Source organism: Eptatretus burgeri, chromosome 7 (assembly GCF_056783735.1).
Source record: "Eptatretus burgeri isolate ZD-2024b chromosome 7, Ebu_testis_v1, whole genome shotgun sequence".
Taxonomy (NCBI): Eukaryota; Metazoa; Chordata; class Myxini; order Myxiniformes; family Myxinidae; genus Eptatretus; species Eptatretus burgeri.
Genome location: NC_140967.1, coordinates 81,205,040 through 81,221,832, shown reverse-complemented (window position 1 = coordinate 81,221,832; position 16,793 = coordinate 81,205,040). Strand labels below are relative to the sequence as shown.

The 16,793-nt window shown below is 41.0% G+C and overlaps 1 protein-coding gene across 1 annotated transcript in view; it reads right to left on the bottom strand.

Moving 5' to 3' along the window:
* Positions 1 to 16,793, bottom strand: part of LOC147023628 (uncharacterized) — a 244,871-nt gene that overhangs the window by 158,176 nt on the left and 69,902 nt on the right. The window contains exons 2-4 of the mRNA XM_085889230.1: positions 4,990 to 5,046; positions 4,814 to 4,903; positions 4,353 to 4,397 (exon numbers count right to left, since the gene is read on the bottom strand). Coding sequence (XP_085745356.1) covers positions 4,353 to 4,397; positions 4,814 to 4,903; positions 4,990 to 5,046 — 192 coding nt within the window. The remainder of the gene's footprint in view (positions 1 to 4,352; positions 4,398 to 4,813; positions 4,904 to 4,989; positions 5,047 to 16,793) is intronic.

Below are 16,793 nucleotides of genomic sequence, written 5' to 3'. Positions count from 1 at the left end.
GTCTCTCTCTCTGTCTCTGTCTCTCTCAGGTGATGTTTGTGTCTAAATATGTGCTTAATTGTGGTAGTCCAATATATGTACATTAGATCCCTGGCAATATCAGGTACCTTTATGGGAGGAGGAAGGGGAAGGGTGGAAGTGAGAGAAGGGAAGGAAAAGGTGAAGGTGGGAGGAGGGAGAAGGAGGGGTGGGAGGAGGGAGAGGGAGGGGGAGGGGGAGGAGAGACCCGGCGTTGCCCGGCAACACTGGGCATCTTTGCTCGTTATGAATATTTTTAGATGTTGAGGCACTTTATGATATAAAATACTAAAATACAGACTCTGGTATATCAAATCAAAACCAATGTCGAAGAATGATTAACACTTTCAGGAGTGATATATACAAAAGCCGTTTACTCACCTCAATGACTGGTGGCATCAGTGGATGAGAGACAATTTTATCACCACCATTCAGAGACACTGTGAACTACTTTTGCTCGTAACCGATTGTCGTAGATGGAACAGTGATGGTACTGGAAAGTGTGCTTTCTCGTCTGCGTGCATTTACTGTGGGTGCCATAGACTTGAATGTCTTGACAGAACTCGCTCTGTGGTTCGTCACTTTGTACCATACAATGCATGCTCGCTGGGTCCCAGTACACTTGAGAAATATGTCAAAGTTTCCAAACAAACATCCAGAAATTGCACAACACTTCACTGCTGGCGAGTTCACTTCACAGAAGCCAAACATGTATTCTCAGCCATCCCCATCGATCAAGCAAAGTACAAAATAATGCTTGTGATGTAACAAAGGAGATTATACAACTCAGAAGCGGTTGGGATGACAGATAATCCAAGGGTACTTGAGTATCAGATGATTATGGGTCAGAGGTTGCCCAAGTGATTGGGGAATTTTGGATTGCACAACAGCACAATTAGGGCACATGAATAGACAGACTCCATCATGCATAAACGAGTGTAAGGAAATCATTTCCAAAAGATGTCTATTCGCTCATGATCATGACTGAGTAGATTGGACACCTTTTTGAAAAGGAGAGCAAATACTTTCTCTTCCTTGATACCAAGAGGATTAAAGGACCCTTCTGCAGTAGAGAGAATTCTTGATACACAGAAAACTGGCCAAGACTAATTTGATGATTTCAGAAAAGAACATGTCGTAAAACAAGCAAGCCAATTGAGGATGTTATCGCTTGCAACATTTTACGCTTGCTTGGTAACTTCATACCTATAGCTGAGGATCTCGCGTCACTGAACGTCACTGGACGTGCTGCATGGCATGCTCATACCAAAATAATCTACCATCATGTCAACACTGGCATTGTAGTTATTCCAGTGATGGCAGCTAATATGGCACCAACTCATAACTAATAAGCAGTGGCTAGTCTATAGAATGGGGAAACGTCTCTCCTACTTGAACGAGCTGCCTGTCTTGGACCACATATATCAGGTGCCCTTTCAATGTTACATTTATATATTTATTTGTATGCAGCTTGTGGCTGCTTGACTGCATCATTTTCTGGGGGCGTGGCTGTGCTGCTGTCAGTGTTACATGCTCTGAGTAGATGCGACATTGTGTGAAGCCTTTGCTGGTAATGGCAAGAGAATGGCCTGGCATACATATAATATGATTCAATGCCAGAACTCAATGATGCACTTCTAAGGATGTCATCTACAGCAACTGATATACCAGAAGAAAGCATGTGTGTTATTGGGATGTTTGGTAAAATCATGTACAACAAAATAAGCATCTACACTGAAGAAGGCAAGGCCAGAAAGAAGATCTCTGCAAAGAAGAACCCTGTACAATGAAATCCACTCGATTCATGCTACTCTGGGGAAACCTGGTTATGTCTGTCAAGGAGGGCAGCCTGGGCTTTCTATTTAAGTGCTCAGACATTGTTCCTAGAGCCTGTGCTTCCTTCTCCAAGTTGTTAGGGCTGAATCAAGAATGATAATGGGCCATATGAGCCATGCTCGACTCCAAAACTTGAAGCCTTCGAAAGCTGCTATGTTTTGGTCTCTTGCAGCTGCAAGAAAGTGTGCCTCAACCGTTGCAAGTGCAAAAATAAAAGGCTACATGAGAATGCACAGTGCTTTGCTCAAGCAGTGGCAAATCCAAGGGGGGTTTCCTGGTTTCCTGGAAACCCCCCCCCCCTAACAAAAAAATATTTACCATTACAGTGGCAAACCCAGGGGTTCCCTGGTCACCCAGAACTCCTTCTAGTATGTCATATAGGCACTACCATCACTCAGGTAGGTCTCACTAGTCATGATATTTAAGATTGAATCTTGAAGTTTATTGAATTCAAGCTATTTTATTTTTAGTTATGCATTTTAATATTAAATTAATTAACTTTTATATCTTTTTGCACAATACATGCATATCAAAGAATATGTGAATATGCATTTATTTGAAAGCTGCAATAAAGTTTTCATAACGTTCATATGACTTAGATTTTCTGTTATTTGGAACCCCCCCCCCTACCCAATTCCTGGATTTGCTCCTGTCAGGTGAGGGGAATGTCCTGCAAACAGAGATAATGGGTACAGGAGCAATTGCAAATATAAAACATGATGCTGAATCACTCCGTGTGGTCCACAGGAATACATTGTGCACCCGCACCGAAAGACCCCCGGGCACTCGCAATGAGAGGAGCTCATGCACCCGCAACAAGAGAACCCCATGCACCCGAACCGAGAGGCCCTCGTGCACCTGCAATGAGAGAACCCCGTGCACCTGCACTGAGAGGACCGCATGCACCACGACCAAGAGGATGTTGTGTACCTGTACTAAGAGGACATTGTGCAAATGCAATGAGAGGAGCTCATAAACCCGCACCGAGAGGACTTCGTGCACTCACAATGAGAGGACCTTGTGTGCCTGCACTGAGAGGACCTCATGCGCCTGCACTGAGAGGACCTCGTGTACCTGTATCAAGGGGACCTCGTGCACCTGCATCGAGGGGACCTCATGCACCTGCATCGAGGGGACCTCATGCACCTGCACTGAGAGGACCGCATGCACCACTACCAAGAGGATGTTGTGCACCTGTACTAAGAGGACATTGTGCAAATGCAATGAGAGGAGCTCATGAACCCGCACCGAGAGGACCTTGTGCACCCGCAATAAGAGGACCTTGCGCACCTGCACTGAGAGGACCTCATGTGCCTGCACTGAGAGGACCTCGTGTACCTGTATCAAGGGGACCTCGTGCACCTGCACCGAGAGGACCTCGTGCACCTGCACCGAGAGGACCTCGTGCACCTGCACCGAGAGGACCTCGTGCACCTGCACCGAGAGGACCTCGTGCACCTGCACCGAGAGGACCTCGTGCACCTGCACCAAGAGGACCTCATGCACCTACACCAAGAGGACCTCGTGCACATGCACCGAGAGGACCTCGTGCACCTGCACCGAGAGGACCTCGTGCACCTGCACCGAGAGGACCTCGTGCACCTGCACCGAGAGGACCTCGTGCACCTGCACCGAGAGGACCTCGTGCACCTGCACCGAGAGGACCTCGTGCACCTGCACCAAGAGGACCTCGTGCACCTGCATCGAGAGGACCTCGTGCACCTGCATCGAGAGGACCTCGTGCACCTATATCAAGGGGACCTTGTGCACCTGTACCGATAGGACATTCTGCACCTGTACCAATAGGACATTGTGAACATGTCCCAAACAGACGTGGTGCACATGCATCAAGAGTTTGAGTTTGTCTCTCTTGTTGAATATCTAGACAATAATTGCAAGTTTAAATGGATTGAGTGAAAAAAAAACTGCATACCCACGCATGTATAATTCCTAATGCCTCCAGATGTAAAAAAATATATATTCAAAATGTAACGTTTTACCGATCTGCTAAATTTGGTATGTTTATCAGCAAATGCACAATTGTCTTGCTGTGCCACTGCACTGTTACAGAAAATATTTAACGGTCAAAAACCTTGCATCCGACATCGGCCTGAATGGTATCAAGGTAAAATTCATCAAATATTCATCTTCAAAAATTTGCATTAAATCCATTCTTCTTGTCTTTAGCAGGTCCTTTCGTGGGTGCAGCTTTCTATCCCGGAGCAGGTGACAAACCTCACATAAATCCAAAGGACAAACCCAAAAATTGATCCATAACATTCGACCCTTCCCCCTTCCACATCTAATTCATGACATAAAGATTTGTTAACCCTACTCAATCATCGTGTGTCTCACATCTACCTGCTTCTAACCATTCAAATTGCAGTATGATAGCCTCCTACACTGTGTTATGTAGCTTTTTGAGGAGTGAACAGAGAAAGTTACTTCACCACGTTACAAAATATATCTTCAAGAATAAAAAGTTAATTCAGGCTTACCCTACTTCCTTTGGAGCCATCTCTTCCAAATGGGCCGGAACTCCCCTGTAAAACAATAAAGTTCAGTTGGAGATGAACGATTTCAAGGAACAATGCCTTGAACATAACCAAATTTAATCCAAGTCCTTGGAGAGGAAATAACTAAGTCCTTGGAGAGATAACAGAAAACCGTCGGAACAATGCAGGCCCAAACATTGTTTACGATTGTAAATTTTCATCTCACGAGGGTGTGCTCAGACAGACATTACACAATGGGCTGCACATGTTCAGCAAAGATGAATTATGATGATAACATGAAACAGAAAAATCCATTCAGGAAGGAAAATGTCCTGTGTGCAGAAGTTGAAGCACGTGCATCAAGGAAGCAGGAAACATCCATCTTGAAATCAATTAAATGTCTCAGTTTTCTTCCCACATCAGGCCGAACAGGCTGTACTAGACCGAACTACCAAAACTCTTACCTTCTCCCCTCGTGGACCATGTGGTCCTTCAGGACCTGGGTATCCCTGTAGTCCAGGAGGCCCGATTGCACCAGACAGGCCTGGCTGTCCCTGAAACAAACATATTATGAGCATACAGACTTGCATTGCTTGTACCAGATCACTACAAATCGAATAATGCATCAATAACCGCTTACCTTGTCTCCTTTAATCCCACTGCTTCCACTAGTCTTGCAGCCAACATGACGACAAGCCTGAAAGACATACCACGTACCCAATAAGGATGGAAGGTGAGATAAGAGTCAATAAAACAACTTGGCGTAGCAAACAAACTGCTTGATCAAAGTAATACAATGAACCACAATGACCGCTGGATGCAAACTGCTTATGCTGTCACTCATGTTATGCAGCTGAAGTGCTCAATTCATGCAATGTCAGTCAAAAATTGACTTTACCATATGTAATCCATACAGGTGAAGGATAAACAGAATTCCCACGATGGTTTCAAGGTAAGTGTCGAGGACCACTTAATTTGAAACCTTCATCGCTTTGGTGCATACAGCACTCGACTGCTGGTTGCGTAACTTCTGAGAGCATGGTTGTATCACCGACGCAATGACTGCCATAGATTAGGAAAAGTAGTTGGAGATACTGGCATACAACACAAGCAAGTTCTGCTAGATGGGACAGTTGTGTTTAAGATCATCTCCAAGCTATGCTGTATTCCATGAAGCAAAAGCTTACCTATGTGAAGCAGCAGGATGACAGCTTGTTATCAAATAGGTTCAAAAAAGAAATACTGCAGTTAAATATTTTTTGCATGCATCAGAACAGACTGAACAATTTAGATTTTAAATAATTTAAACTAAAATATTCCAATTTCACCAACGCTTTATAGATTTTAACGATTGACCGCGGCAAATTTAGTCCTGCTTGTTTTTCTCTTTCCAAAGGTAGGTGATGAAATAATGATCAAGGACAGTACTTTAAAAAGACAATGTGGTTCGAAGAGAAATATTCAGTAATGGTTGTTCATGCTATTTCAGGTAGGGATATGAGACAACACCAAATAAAAACGCAATTAAAACTAGAACGACACTCGGTAGAGCGCATACCTCCGCCACGCAATGCCTGATCCACAAGAACATATCGGGCCCAATACATTTTTGGCCCAATCTCTCAATTATAAACAATCACTTTAGAAAATAAATAATTCTCGCATCTGAATTCACATCTTCACCAAAATCAAACCAATTCGTCCTTGTCACACACCCAACCTGTCCACCAAGTTTCGTCCGAATCCGTCCACGATGGTTTGAGATATCTTGCTCACAGACAAATAAACAGACAGACAAACAGGGGTGAAAACTTAACCTCCGTCCACCTTCGACGGAGGAGGTAAAAATGATTTATGATGCCGTTGAACATGGCTCACTATTTCCTCCGCACAAGGCTTGGGCCAAAGCAATGTGCACTGTGCAGACAGTTGCAGATGTCCTTAGAGCTTTTGGAGCATCTCCTTGCCTTTATGGATCTGGGCCAAGACCACACACAATTGAAGAAATTAAGGAATAATGTTGTCCGTTTCTGAGAGTGCGTAATAAAATGCACCGACTCTGTCTGAATCGAGGCATCTGCCATTTTCTTGAAATTATCCAGTAAAACAGAGAAGGCCAGAGTGACAGAACTTGAAAAGAGGAAGAATGATTGAGAACTGCAACCGAGCGTTAAACCAGAAACTCAGTTATGGGTGAACAATCATTATTGTGCAAAAGAAACCCATCTCTTAAGGCCCCGTCACACCTTGACGTTTTAGCCAGCGTATGGCAAGGTATCAAAATGTATGTAAAACGCTGGCGTACGCTGAACTATTGATGTTTTTTTTTCCAGTTTTGGACGTATTCATAACAAGTTGGACATATGCATAACATATTAGTAACGTACACAGAACGTTTCGATAACATATAGATAACTTATACCAACGAATGCTGAGCGTGTTGTCGACGTTCACAACCTATGCCCAACGATAGTCTAACTTATGCATAGCGTGGCAGCGTATCGCCGAGGATCACGTGGCGTAGACTATTAAAAGGCTGCAGCTCGACGATTTAAATCATAACCGCACTAGACATCGAAGTGTCAAGCCGCTGTCACACCTTGATGTTTTAGCCAGCGTATGCCGACGTATGAAAAACTTGCCGAATACGCTGGCACACGTCAAATACGTTCTGGGTAAGTTTTGTATACGTTAAGAGCACGCTGACATACGTCGTAGTACGTCGAGTACGTCGAAAATTTTTCGACGTATGCCAGCGTATGATGCACACGTTCTGCATACACTGGCCATAAGTTGTAGGCACGTTACGCGATCGTTGACACACGTTGCTTGTAAGTTACTCATAAGTCGAAACACGTCGAGGTAATGTTTGACGTACCCAAAACTTATTTCTAACCGATGAGTAATGTGCTTTGAACCTATGTGTTTATTTATAGTGTGGTTATGATTTAAAATCGTAGAGTGGCAGCCTATTAATTATATTATATTATAACCGCACTAGAAATATAAGTGTCAACATCACCGTCATGCCAAAAAAAAAACCAAAAAAAAAACCATGGAGTCTGGAACACCGACACTAAACATTACCTTGACGTGTTTCACCTTATGAGTAACTTACAAGTAACGTGCGTCGACGTGTGTCAACGATCGCATAACGTGCCTACAACTTATGGCCAGCATATGCGGAACATGTGAGTCATACGCTGGCATACGTCGAAAAATTTCAAGCATGTTAAAATTTGTCGATGAGCTTGGCGTACTACGACGTATGCTAGCGTGCTCTTAACGTATACAAACTTACCCATAACGTATTCGACGTGTGCCAGCGTTTTAGACAAATTTTTCATACGTCGTCATACGCTGGCTAAATCGTCAAGGTGTGACAGAGCCTTTATGGTGGGGGTTCTTCATTTTAATAGCCTTATTCATGCAATCGGTGAATAGATGGGTGGATAACAATCAGAATGACAGAACCCAGATGCAGTGGACAACTGTGGCAAGAATAGCAAATTCCAGGCCATGTGGTGGTCAAGCCAATGCAATCAGAATTCTAGAACAAAAGAGAAGAATGTCATATCATTGAAGGAAAATAACGAAGGATTGCAAGAGCAAAAGCGTTTCCGATTCCAAATGAAACAATGCGAGCGAGTTCAAAATTTGGCCTCCAATTATTTGAGGAAGCTGCATTAAATATCCGATGCACAGGAAGCAAGCATGGAATTCTGCATAAATAAAGGAACATTTGAAATTGCACAACATTATCATAGTATGTTGTCTACCCAATGGTGGACAAGATCTCAAATGGGACGTTTATTTTCTGTACAGACAGATGTACATCAGGTAGACATTAAGCATTATGATTGAAGGAAATTAGCTTTCTGTCTTTGGCTAAATCCTGACATGAAAGACGTAATGTAATAACATATACTTGAGTGGAGTCGATGGCACGCCATCGCAAATCTCCAAGCTTCCCAACCAAATCAAAGCTGAAAGATGGCAAAAAGTTCCACCAGGAATGACCCAATATCAAATTGAGAGTTACATTCCCCCCCCCCCCCCATCTTGACACCTGTGCACCCTGGGGAATGACATGGAGGTCAAATTAAAAAAAAAATCGTTACATATTTTATGCATCCCGAAATGTTGATTACATATCCAAAGTTTCATTAAAGAAATATTTTAAAATGTGCTCGTAATTGCAATTTTTGGAATCTGACCTTTTAACCTCGCCCTAGTGGGTAGGACCAAAAGTTAATTTCTGCCCAACTGTTTAGGAAGACATAGCTTGTGGTGAATAATGCTCTTCTGTATAATTATGCACGGTACCTGGAAAAAAAAAAGAAGTGTGAAATGAGAACAGCACTCGGGACAGAGCACGTACAGTACATCCGCCAGGCTGAACTGTTACATTTTGTATCTCACTGATAAGCCAGATCTGCGTCTGGACCTTCACCAATATTGAAACAAATCGTCTTTGTCAAATACCCAACCTGTCCACCGAATTTCGCCTGAATCCGTCAATAACTTTTTTGAGATATCCTGCTCACAGACAGACAGACAGACAGACAGGGGTGAAAACATTAACTCGTCCACCTTCGGTGACAGAGGTTGAAAAACAAGACTTTGCATGGCATGAATGAGCATCACATTGAACGTGTTGATGTTTTTAAAGCCACAGTGCATTGTTAAAGATGAGAAAGCAATTCTTTGCTTCGCCCACAGAGGTCACTGTTACATAACAGCAACCAAGGCCATGTCGTTCCTTAATGCGCACGTAACGCTCACCGACTACATCGGTCACGCGCGCAACAATAACCTATTTACAATAATATTAGCAGACGAACTGCAGAGTATTCTGTTCAATTTTTTTTATATATATATTGATGTCACATGTTGAAATAACAATAATAATAATACTGATAATGGGAGTTCCCTTACAAGGCACTTTGATGCAAAAGGAGGCCATCAGGCCCATCAAAAGGGGTGCTATTTGGGGGTTTGACCCCCAAATCTTGTGTCAAGTTTGGAACATACCAATTAGTGTCTTCAAGCCACACACGTCTGCCATAATTTCAGCACCCAATTGAGAATCTAAAAACATTTCTCGGCAAACCCCTAAACCACCAGTGTGACCACTCCTTGGCTTTTTTCACAAGATCTTGGCTATTCGTTGTTCACCTTGGCGTCTTGGTTTACTATAGGTTTTCTATTATCATCGCTTTTCCGAAACCTTGTGAATTCTTGGCTTTTTTCATTGGCTCACCTTGGCATTTATGAAAACGAGGAGTGGTCACACTGTAAACCACCCAAGGTACATTTCCTTTTCATCTGCTGTGAGACTTACCCAGCGGATAATTGCCAGGAACCATGCTCGGCGCTAATGGAAAGCATTTTCCTTAACAAGTAAAATTGAAAACAAACTTAGGTGCAATGTCGTACCAACAGACAATTGGGACATTTGTAGCATGGTATCAGAGCTGGTAATGCAGAATTTTCCAAAATATCACAACAAAACACCTGTGTTTGTTTGTTTGTTTGTTTGTTTGTTTGTTTGTTTGTTTGTAGTCTATGGCTGATGGTTGCTTCATTTTCTGGGGGCACGGCTGTACTGCTGATGCATTGCCCTCTTTTACCAGAACACTGGTAATAATTTATTTTGGATGGATGACAGGCTGAATCAACCCCACCTGGTATTATTTATCAGCACAACAGGGGCTCAAACTCAAGGCCCTAAGATCTTAAGCCAGTCACATTAACCATTAAGCCAACACCAGGCTTTCTGTTGCATCATTTAAATGATAAGAAGCAGGATGTTACATTTGAAGCAGTCAAATGTTGATGTCATTTCATTCTACATTTCGATAAATACTTTCTCAATACACTTTGATAGTCTCAACATGGTAGCCACTATTAGACGAAAGTGAGCTCTCCCGTGAATTTTCAGCCACTGATTTAAGCCAAAATTACTGATTTGACAGCCCACAAAGAAAATATAGAGCCGTCTCTGATGATTAGTTAACGGGTGGGCTGCTTTCGACGAAAGGCAACGTGGGAGTCACGTATAATCCAGAAGCCAGCTTATTTCTGGCAGCAAAATTTATAGCATACCACTTGTTTTTAATCTATTGTTAATGGAGCATTGGATTCCTGTTGTGCATTTCATTTTAGAGTTGATATTTACTATTATTAACTAGAACGGCACTCGGGAGAGCGCATACCTCCGCCAGGCTAAACAGTTTACATTTTGTATGCCACTGATAGGGCGGACCTGAATTCGGACCTGGACCAAAATTGAGTTGGCTTGTTCTTGTCACACACCCAACATGTCCAATAAGTTTCATCCAAATCCATCCACAACTTTTTGAGATATCCTGCACACAAACAAACAAACAAACAAACTGACAGGTGAAGACATAACCTCCATCGACCTTTGGTGGCAAAGGTAACAAAGTACTTTGCACATCTAACCTTGAAATGGAACCTCCCAACCTCTCTGTGCATAGTTACCCCACACTGCAAAAGCAGTGTGTACTTTATATAGATCTAGGCCTGGTGTTGGCTTCACGGTTAAGGTGGTTGGCTTAAGATCTTAGTGTCTTTAGTTCAAGCCCCTATGGTGTTGTTGAATTAACATCAGGTGGGGTTGATTCAGCCTGTCATCCATCCAAAATAAATGATTACCAGTGTTCTGGTAAAAGAGGGTACTGCATCAGCGGTACAGCCGTGCCCCCAGAAAATGAGGCAACCAGCAGCCACAGGCTGCACATGATAAGCTAGCCACTGATGGAACTCAAAATTAAAATAGATGTGCCTTCACCCTCGGGAAGTTCCCATGGAATTGTTAGAATTCCCCCGAGCCACAGAGGTCCAACACGTAGGCAGGTTCATTCCTTGCCAAAACTATGATTAAGAGGAAGCTGCTTCTTAATATACCTGTCGCCATTTGAAGTACTGGTGTTGATTAAGCTGACAATTAACTATGGTTTTGAAAAATAAAAACATTTGTAGAACATTATTTGCTACTATCTCATCAAGCTGCATTGTAACAGTCAAGTTTTGTGTTCTTCTGAGCAGTTTCCAAGTATGATCGGCCAATGACTTCAGCTCTGACCAAGAGAAGATGCACAATCACAGAGCATCATGCAGCCATTTTTAGTAATCTTGTGCTTCCTCCTCTTCCTTCATATGCAGCACAAGACTGTGGGTTGCATCAGAAGGGTGAGGGCACGGCTGTGCCGCTGATGCAATACCCCTATTATCAGGACACTGGTACTCATTTAACCGAACTCAGAAGGATGACATGCTGAGTCAACCCCACCTGGTGTTAATTCAACGGACAAAGGCTCAAACTCAGGATTCTAAGATCCAAAACCAGCCACCCTAACCGCGAAGCAACACCAGACCTCGTGCATCCACCACTTCTTTAAGTAAGATAACTTCAGAGTAAAAATGATACAGATGTAGCAGTTATATTATTTGTTCAAGTAACAAAATCAATGAAAAGTTTCTTTGAGATTTGACATCTTTGACATGCCCTTACATTCAACAGGTACAATGTACTTTGCAAAGCTCCACTTATAGACACCCAGTGAACTTCCTGGTTGGCTATTGTCTGCACACTCGCTCCATCCGTCAATTGAAACGGGTTGGCTGCATTGGCTCTGAGCCACCAAATCATGAACAGCAAGAAAATACAGTGACTATCTCATTATGACTGGACACGAATTATTAATAAAAATAATCATTATAATGAACTGAATATACGGTATTTAGAAAAGTAAAAGATTCATCGATTAATTGCCCATTTGTTATCCATTTCCAGGATATCCTAATTTTGCCTTGTTTGTCGGGTCTTCAGGGTCTATAAAGTTTGTCACAAGAAGAAGTTCCAATCCTGGTTAGAAGACACCGAAGAATGATCCTGAGCTTCCTCCATTCGCATAGCCAACGTGGTGCTCGCAATGGGATCCTTTCATCTCCTTTCTCTCTCTCTCTGTCGAAGATGTGGTACCCCAAGGCAGTGTTTTGGGCCACATCCCATTCCTAATCTTCATCAACAATCTCTCTGACTCTTTGTGCAGAACAAACAATGCCTGCCAACAACCCAGTTCTGATGAAACTCACAAAATCTAGGATCACTGCTCACCTCCACTCATTTATTCCCTTTTCTCCCACGTGTGGAATCAACTTCCACTTTCTGATCAATCCCATTCTCCCCTCCAGGTTTTCAAGACAGCTGTTCACCACCAACTCAGATCTTTTTTTTTATCCAGAACCATGATCTTTTATACCCCATTAACTCTCTCTAAACCACCTCTTTCTGACTGTCCTGTTTTCTTCCTGAGAGTTTTGCTTCTGTATCCATATTGTTCACCCCCTGTGGCCTCCCCTAGTCCTCATTCTTCCTCACATCCCTCAACTTCAAAGTCTCTCGATTTTGTCCCTTGACCCTGCCATGGGCCATTTCCCCCTCTCCTTCTGCTGTTTGTTTTGTTTGTACTGATCAGCTCAATGTTCTATCTCCTCCACGAGCCTCGACTCTGTATAAGAAAAATAAAATAAAAATTCCAGACATCTACCAACAAACCGAAGGTTTAGAGTCAATATTTGGTTTGCCTTGGGGCACGAGGTTTCAAAAGCGGATTTGTACAACGGAAGCAACCATTTCAAATTAATTTAGCAGCTGGGCTGCCGGCCTTGAAAACCCGAAAAACAAGACAAACTGAAGGTCCCTTGGAGATGGACATTCACAGCTGTGCTTATCATTACTGAATGGACGGCTGGAAATTCCATAGACCGGAGATCATCTGGCACCGATAGTACTTCTTGGGATAAGAGGTCACTCTGTTCCCGCACTCCCATCATTGAAGAGGCCAAAGCAGAGATGAAACTGTTGATTCAAGTATGGGAATCCTCATCATTACACTTCCAGTACTGCACCAGAAACTCACTTCTCAAAGCCATTATTCCTCTGATAGGGTATCCAACTAACTCTTTTGTTTGCTGAATGACATCAGAACTTCATCATTACAGATTTAATTTAAAGAACTTTAAGAGTCTAACTTGATTTCCCAACTGTAATATATCCATATATATATATATATATATATATATATATATATATATATATATATATATATATATATATATATATATATATATATATATATATACATACATATACATATATATATATATACATATATATATATATATATATACATATATATATATATATATATATATATATATATATATATATATATATATATATATATATATATATATATATATATACATATATACATATACATATATATATATATATATATATATATATATATATATATATATATATATATATATATATACATATACATATATACATACATATATTCATACATATATACATATAAACATATATACATACATATATACATATAAACATATATACATACATACATATAAACATATATACATACATACATATATATATATACACACACACACACACACACAATAAGAACAAGAAAGAGAGTTAGAACAGTTTGTAGTTAGAATATATAAATAAATAAATAAACATATAGACTACATCACTAATTTGGTCCTAATTTATCCGAGAAAAAGTCTTTGGCATTTATAGACTACAACAGCATTGCCTATACTGAGTTGGCAAATTCAATACTCACAGTATAGTAATGGAGAAAATAACATTAACATGTAGAACTAGCAAAATAAAGTAAGTGAATAAAAGCACATGAGGACTCGTGCACACAAAAACACATGGACATGTGATGCACACAAGGACAGCGCATGGTATACACAAGGATGCATGCAAGCCTTGTTGTTCAAAATGGTTGTATTGCATTGCACTTAAAAACACAATGTCCATTGTTGGATGCTTTGCAGCTGTTGGTAATGTTGGGCCAAGAAAGATTCCAGAAAGTGAAGAAGATACCATTGACTTCCATGCAATGCCAATTCCGTCATGAGAGGGCTGTGAGTTTCCTTTGACGACAGAATTTGGGCACCGTGGTAACATCAAAAGCTAAACATTGCTTGTTCAGTGTGGAAAATCCCTGTCCATAACAGGCTGCTAAAATGTTTGACAGAACCATTAAATTGGGTCACTATGTCTGAAACTCGACAATAAAAAAATTATTGCTTTTGTGGATGAAAAATTATCACTGTTGAGCCAATCAAGATGGTGTCAGAGCAGCAACACTAGTCTTAAAAATATCCCCCATCCACAACAGTTTTCGCTAAAATATTATTCCATGAACTATGATATTGTATCAGCTATGTACTCAAAAATGATGAAGGAATAACCAGAATTTTACTTACTCTGGTCACAAGTCATCATCACTGTGATTAAACAAGTAAAAAGGACAGAAAATGTCATAGCCCGTTGTTTTAGTAATTTTGCTGTACAGAGTTAAAGGTCAAGCCCATATTTATGTGCAACTAAAATGGCCAAGTCTACCAGTCAGCCATCTTTTATGAGATCGCAAAATAAAGTTATGTGCAAGTGTATGCCATCGTGTGCCGTGATTTTGCCAAGTTTGAACAAAATCGGACCATGCATGTCAGAGGAAAAGTTGGGGACACGTTTAAGTAACAAGATGGCCACCAGTCGGCTATCTTTGACCTAATCTCAAAAAACAAATGATGTGCTTATGTAAGCCATCATTCATTATCTGTGTGCCAAGTTCAAACAACATCAGCATATGCATACCTGAGCAATTGTTGAGGATGTGTTCAACATCAGGTTTTTTTTTTTACAACTAAAATGGCTGCCAGTTTGCCATTTTGGATCTGATCTTGAAAAAAATTACTTACGCATGTAAACAATCATTCCTTGTAAGTGTGTCAAGTTTTAACAACACAGGTAAATCCATTTCTGAGAAATGGTTGAGGACATGCTCAACAAGATGGCCACCAGTAGGCCATCTTGAATCTAATCTCAAAAAAAATGATGTGCTTATGTAAGCCATCATTCATTATCTGTGTACCAAGTTTAGACAACATCAATATATGCATATCTGAGCAATTGTTGAGGACGTGTTCGACACGGTGTATTTTTTTTTTTTACAAATAAAATGGCCGCCAGTTGGATATCTTGGATCTGATCTCAAAAAAAAAAAGAACGACGTGCTTATGTAAGCCATCATTGTTTATCTGTGTGCCAAGTTTCAACATCGGTAATTATCCGTTCGAGAAATGGTTGAGCCCGTGTTCAACATTGGTTTTTTTTACAACTAAAATGGTCGCCCATCGGATATCTGTGATCTGATCTCGAAAAATAATGATTTGCATATGTAAGCCATCATTAATTATATCTGTGTTCCATGTTTGAACAACATCGGTAAATTCATGTCCATGATATAGTTGAGGACATGTTCGGCACAGGGTGTATTTTTTTTTTTTACAAATAAAATGGCCGCCAATCGGCCATCTCGGATCTGATGTCAAAAAAAAAAATGATGTGGATATATATATATATATATATATATATATATATATATATATATATATATATATATATATATATATATATATATATATATATATATATATATCATCACGTGCTGTCTGTGCCAAATATGAATAAAATCGGTCCATACACGTCCGAGATATGGTTGCGGATGTACACGAACGCGCGCGCGCACACACACACACACACACACACACACACACACGAAAATCGAGACCAAATACATAAGCCCCCATTACAGACTATGTCCAACGGGGGCTAATCATGTCATTGGCCACAGATAGTTTCATTGAAATTCAGAACAAGTGTTCGGTGACAGGTCATGTGATCCGATAAGCAAATGTTGTTGATTTAAGGAAAATATAAAGAGAAGTCGGCAACGCTACTATCGTCAGTGATGTTGTTCTTTCGTATGCAGCCTGTAACTGCTGGTTGCACTATTTTCTGGAAGCGTGGCTGTGCCACTAATGCAGTGCCCCTGTTACCAGTGAGGTGGTACTCATTTTGCCAACTTCAGAAGGATGACAGGCTGAGTCAACCCACCTGGTGTTATTTTAACAGTTAAACAGGGGCTGAAACTCAAGACCCAAAGATCTCAAACCAGTCACCTTAACCGTAAAGGCAACACCAGGCTTTCTCTCAGTTAGATGTTGGAAACCAAAGTAGGAAATGTAAAGATACATTAAGACAGTGAAACATGCTCAAGATCAATTTGCAATCTCGGAATAAGTCATAACAAAATAAACAAAAATAATAGTTATAAAAACTACAGCGAAGTCGATGGCGTGCCATCGCAAATCTGCACACTTCCCACCGAAAGCAAAGTTGAAAGATGGCAAAAAGTTCTTCCAGGAATGACCGAATATCAAATTTAGAGTTAAAAAATTTTCCCACATTTTTAACCTCCGCCATCTTCGAAGTTGGATGGAGGTTACTGTTTTCACCCCTTT